General features: G+C 49.5%; 1 protein-coding gene across 1 annotated transcript; it reads left to right on the forward strand.

Annotated features, from left to right (window-relative positions):
* Positions 1–202: 202 nt before the first annotated feature.
* On the forward strand, positions 203–3,021 carry LOC121838284 (serine proteinase stubble-like). The gene is made up of 3 exons (XM_042294418.1): positions 203–284; positions 1,816–1,973; positions 2,854–3,021. The coding sequence occupies exons 1-3, from the start codon at positions 203–205 to the stop codon at positions 3,019–3,021; spliced, it is 408 nt and encodes a 135-aa protein (XP_042150352.1).
* Positions 3,022–5,829: the final 2,808 nt, after the last annotated feature.

The following is a 5,829-nucleotide window of genomic DNA, read 5'->3' on the forward strand; positions in this document are numbered from 1 at the left end:
ACACCGGGTCGAGAATTGAAGAACCGAGGTAGCGAGCTGTTTCCTTCAGCATTCAGATTAGCTAACAAAATATAATTCTACACGTTTTCTCGAGCCACAGATCACGATTCATCCGCAATGGAACCCTTCCAACGTGAACTACGATTACGCCTTGCTGAAGCTGGCGAGACCGCTCAACTTCACGGGTAGCGAGAAGGCGCTGATGCCCATCTGCCTTCCGACGCTCAACCAAGGATTCGATGGAATGACCTGCACCACCAGCGGATGGGGACTCACGAAAGACAGTCGGTGTTTTGTTTTCGTTCGTGGCTGGGAACAACTTTAGGAACTAAATGGCGGGGAGCCAGGGATGCCCCTTTCTCTTCCTTTTGCCGCCAACTCCTCACCGGAGGAGAGGGGGTCACTTGCGCCAAATTTGCCTACGGCGCTTGCGGGGAGGTGGCCTTGCGGTGTCCGAGAAACTGAGAAAGAGGAGGAGACGGGACCTGCCTTTGTCTCCACAGCACTCATGGAACGCCTTCGAATGAAAAAGCCTAACGCGGGACGCTGGCTTTCCGCGTTCTAACGCATTCGAGGAGTGCAGTGAAGACAAAGGCTGTCAGCGTTCTGTCTACCAACCAGGGCTCGGCGTTCTGAAGTCCTCGCGCGTCTACATCTCCTCTTGTCCCTAATTTTCTCGGCGCGTTGTTCATTGTGTGTTCGCGAAATGTATGTATTACGCTAGAGCGTGACAAAAACGAAGCTTCTTGAACCTTCGGACATGTGGTGTGCCGCGTAGACACAAGTAATTGCGTTGTTTTTATAATGGAGACGCTGTTTTAATGCGGCCATGTACAAGCAGATATCACGAGAACCGACGACGCAGTGCCCGCGCGCGCGAGCTTCCGAAACTTGGGAGACGCACAAAAGCGCATGCGCGACATGAGCCGCCGCCTCATGTCTTCAGGCACGTCGCGTCTCCTGCAAGAAAGAAGGTCGCTTCTCCCGCAATACCTGGAGTCAGAAAGTTGAGACCATTGCCATACTTTGCTCCGCAACCGGTCGCTGAATGGACAATACTCATCGGTGCATGGTCTTATTCATCACGACAAAAAGCGTTAGAACTCGTATAAGGTAGTTTCTATTCCATTTGTGGCACAGTGCAAGTTCAATGAGTCTATTTCATTTGCCGTTCCTAATGTCGTTGGGAGAAAACAGCCTTGGACATTTCCGCTATACTCTACCAGTACACTCCTGGATGACTGTTGTGTCTATTTCGTATTAAAACGCAGCTTTTAAGCGCGCGTTTCTGGCATATGGAGTGGCGTCGCCACCGCCGTCGGCGTAACCGTGAGGTCACGTGACCCCCCTGACGTCACATGACCCTCCTGAGGTCACGTGACCCCCCCCTTCCCCCCCCCCCCCCCGTGGGGTCACGTGGCCCCCGTGGCGGAGAAGTAGGCAGGATGACGACGTAAGGAGGAGGGGGGAGGCGTATGCCCTCCCCCCAGTACCCTTGCATTCTCCTCCTGATCTGCGCTCTAATTCGGTGTTACAGGGAGTTGTAAATGGCTTTCATTTTTTCACATTGCGTTTCGTTAGAGTGTCAACCACTTCGACTCCGAAGCCCCCCTTCCGTGCAAATTATTTTTTGTTTTGCTTTGTATTTTTTTTTAGGGGGGGGGGGGGGGGAGGGGCTTAGTCTAGGAGAGCCTTCCCATTCATGGTTTTGATAAATACATAACAAAGTAATGAGCAATATTTTCCTCGCCGCGTCCGGATACCATGTGTAAATAATTGACCTCGACTCCCGCTTTCTTCGTCTTCTCTCTGCAGAGTCCCAGGGTGGAACCATATCCCAGTCCCTTCAGAAGGTTGATTTGCCTATAGTGCCTTACGCAACCTGCAAATCAAACTACCAAAACGTTAATCCGGTCGTAGAAGCCACAATGATCTGTGCTGGTCCAAAGGCCGGCGGAAAAGGAGCCTGCCAGGTGAGAAATTCACGCTGTTTAAACTGCGCCACAGAGCGGAGGTTTGCGAACGAAGGAATACCGATCTCCATGCGCAGGCCTATAGCGCGCCTGTTATTCTCTAGACGAAGCTGAAGCTGCGCAATAATTAATTTTTGTTCACGGCGCCTGGAACGCGTCTCAGACTGGAAATAAAAAATGGGGTCGTTATCTGCAGCTTATTTCGTCTTCATCTAGAACACGGCCAGCGCTGAACTGTTCGCGAGGCTACTATACTCTCTCAGGGAACCACGTCGGCTTTCGCGCTTCCTTCTCTGAGAAATACCGGAAAGATGTTCCCGACGCTTGTGTCATGTACATGTTTCGCGTTTGGAACAACTTCGTGCCCATGTCCTGTTGTCTTGCACACAAAGCCCGATAAACGCCGATTTTTGTTTTGGACGTCAAACATTGACACCGAAAGACACCGACTCCGTGGAAACAACGAAACCCCGAAAAACAACACCACCGAAATCGAAACAAAATAATTCCCCCCCCCCCCCCCCCGCACCAAAAAAAAAAAAAAAAAAAAAAAAATTCTACCTAATTTTGAAGTAGATGAAAACTTTAAGGCGCTCTTCATTCGTGGTCACACTGTTAATACAAGACAGACTGCAGACACACTCTGAGGCGTGTTTCTTTGTATGTGGCCCTTTCACACTGGTCATACAAACAATGTCGGCAGACATGTTTGTAGCACGTGCATATGAGGCGAACATGCTTCAAACGTCTGTGGCATGTCCTTAGACAATTCTGCCATGATGTCTGCGGAGAAACTCCATGACCATTGTACATGACTTATGGGCAGTGCAGCTGCGGCCTTAGGCTATCCGTTGCAACCGCGCACGCTCTTTGTTCCCAGGGCGACTCCGGGGGTCCCCTGCAGTGCCGCAGGTCCGACGGCCGCTACGTGCTGGCCGGAAGTACGTCGTGGGGAACGACGTGTGCGGCAGCCAATCAGCCCACTGTGTTTGGGAGAATCTCTCCCCAGGTCAACTGGATCAACAGCGTCGTTGGCCAAACCCCGTGAATTCGCCCTGGTTTCCATCGAGCGCTTACTGTCTCTTCTTTGCATTAAAAGCTGTCCGTGTACCTCAGCAAACTCTGTTTATTTTAAAAATCCTAGCTGATTCTTGCGTTGGACTTTATTTTTACTTGAAAGCAGACAACAGCAGCGGATGTTGTTATAACGACGCTCGTGTCCACGAGAAAGCATTATCTGACCTGCGCTTGAAGCTGTTCTTCATCCTCATGTACTCGAAATGTAGATCTAGACCAACAGGCTTACAAACAAGCCCGCGTTTGCCCACACCAGGTGTGGGCACAGTGCGTGTGCAAACTGGATTTCAGTGAGGTGCAACGACTGCGCATGCGCGTCGAGCCGACAGCAGCGCCACCGCAGTCGCGTAACGCCTGGCCCACCGCGTTCCGGCAATAGACCCTTTGCAAAAATCCCACAAGCCCGCGCGCGCCGCGAGAATATTTACGGGAATCCTCGGTATGGGGCATACCGAGGATTCCCGTACATATTCTCGTATCTCCGTATCCATCGTATCTCCTCCTTCTACCACGTGACATATGCAATCTGGCGCAGGTTACCTAGGCAACAACGCTGGAGCAGCGTAGTCGGGCGAGGGCACGGTTATGGGGGAGAGGCTAGCTTGCGAGGCTGCCTGGGCTGCCCCTTTCTTAATCCTCTCCTTTGTACCGTCTCCGTCGTCTGCTACACCAAGGCTTTGTCGAAATTGGTCCAACCGTGCCACGGTTGCGGTGCAAAATAAGTGGATTCGGTAAAACTGCAAGGCGTGAAGGTAAGTTACTACGGATTATGTACTCAAATAAGGAATTGTGGCGGAGCGTGTACACTGCCACAGGCATAGTCCTGGTTTACGTTTAGCACGCGATCTGTACCGAGGTTTCCCAAAATCTCCTGCCGTCGTGGCGCTGTATGTATTTCAACAGGTTTATTCGAAAAACTGCATAAAAACCCATTGCGAGAAATAATAAGAAAAGATTATTGATGAATACTTACTCGACCCGTAAGATTGAACGCTGCAACAGCTGGGGTGGGACGTCGGATCCGCTAAGGTGTTATTTCGGAGCAGATGGACTGAATGAACGGTAAAGGTGGGAGCGCGCACCATTGAGTCCGCATTGGCGTTTCGCATTTGACCGAGTAACACACGGAACGAAAGTTCCATAGCGTTTTAAAATCCATGTGGGGGTATTAAGTGGAGAGCCTTTCGTCACCTTGTTAAGCAAGTTTATCGGACACACACTAGGACTGCCTTGCGGTAAATGAAAAACATTTCGAAAATCGCGCTCCCAAGTTTGAAATCCAGGGAACGACGAACCTGCATGTGTACGGATGAACCTTTCCCTGTCGTTGGTGCGGCTGCCTGAACGTCTTATCAAATGTTATTCTACACAAACTAACACCGCCTTGTGGTCACTGAAAAAGACTTCCAAAATCGCGCTCTCAAGTTTCGAGCGTTTAGCTCCACCTGATCTCACGCCCGTGGTTTCGCCGACCTAACACCGATCCAGCTTTATTTGTTTTATCGCCCGAGAAACTTTCTGAGAGAATTCGCGACGACGCTTTGTTTTTATATTGCTTCAATTATCAACAGTCTCATGGTTATGTCTCTACGCGCCGTCATGGCGTCACGTGACGAAGTATTGTAACATGACGTCTGATTGTCACGTGACGTCACATTGTCACGTGACGTCATGACATCACCTGACACACGATCACCGGACGTCATTAGGTCGCGTTGCGTCACTGTACGTTTGGACGCCTATCAAGGATCGACAGTATTAGCCCCGAGAAGTTCGCGTGGCGCCCCCTTACGGCAAACCGGGGTTACGTCACGGCGAGGAGAGATTTTTTCCCCGACTCGGCCCGCTCGCCCGTGGAGGCTGTGACGACGCTAGCTGTCGGCGCGCTCGTTTTTATTTATTTTTTTTGGCGTGTTTTTCGTAGGAAGTGTAAATTTTTATATGTGCCTTTATTGAGGTATGGCCTGTAGCTACAGGCGAAACTTCAACCAACATTTTAAGCAATGTTGACAGGGCAGGCAACGGATGAATCACAGCTGGTATATGAAAATAAAGAAATATGGCCACAATTGCAGGAGCATCACTATAGATTTACATCTCGCACAATAAATGCTGCTGATGGTCTGAATGAATTGGCAGGTTATGTGCACTTTTTTTTTTGTATCTCTGTTTATAAACAAGATCGCCGAAGCAGAAAAGCTGCATGCTGCTCGAGCAACATCTTAAATACAGTCTGGGCCATGGGGAGAGGATCATAAGTAAGACAGCCCAAGTGCAGGGACAAAATAAAAAAAAAAAAAAAAAAAAAAACAGGGAACATGCATTATATACATTGCTCGCATTTGACCTTTGCTTGATTTGGATAGTATTTCAATGAACTACACGGGTGGTATCTATGGACTTGTTTATATCAACCCTCAAGTAATGTATAACAAACGTAAGCGAAGGTGCCTAGCCCTTTATTAGTCCCTTAAGCCCTAAAATTGAAATTTTACTTAAATCGAACTGTCCTGAAGTTCAATACCAGAGGCCAGATTCACGAAGAGCTTCTTAGTTTACGACAACTTAGCTAAGAAGTTCGTAAGTTAAGAACATCGTAAGAAGAGGAGAAATCGGTGTTCACGAACGCGTTCTTAAGTGAAAGGAGGAAAGCGACGTTGTCACACGGAAAGACTCGAACTTACCGGTGCTGTTGCTATGGCGACGGCGTCTTCGGCAGCACGAACAACCAATCGGAGAGCTCGGCATGGTTCGGAGTCGTTCGGAGCACGTGGATTTT

The sequence above is a fragment of the Ixodes scapularis genome, unplaced genomic scaffold, assembly GCF_016920785.2.
Source record: "Ixodes scapularis isolate PalLabHiFi unplaced genomic scaffold, ASM1692078v2 PGA_scaffold6__148_contigs__length_123643588, whole genome shotgun sequence".
In the NCBI taxonomy this organism is placed as follows: Eukaryota; Metazoa; Arthropoda; class Arachnida; order Ixodida; family Ixodidae; genus Ixodes; species Ixodes scapularis.

Coding starts and splice junctions, on each gene's coding strand:
- LOC121838284 (XM_042294418.1), top strand. CDS start 203: ATGCCCATCTGCCTTCCGACGCTCAACCAAGGATTCGATGGAATGACC. Junction 285..1,815: donor ATGGGGACTCACGAAAGACA/GTCGGTGTTTTG, acceptor TTCTCTCTGCAG/AGTCCCAGGGTGGAACCATA. Junction 1,974..2,853: donor GCGGAAAAGGAGCCTGCCAG/GTGAGAAATTCA, acceptor CTTTGTTCCCAG/GGCGACTCCGGGGGTCCCCT.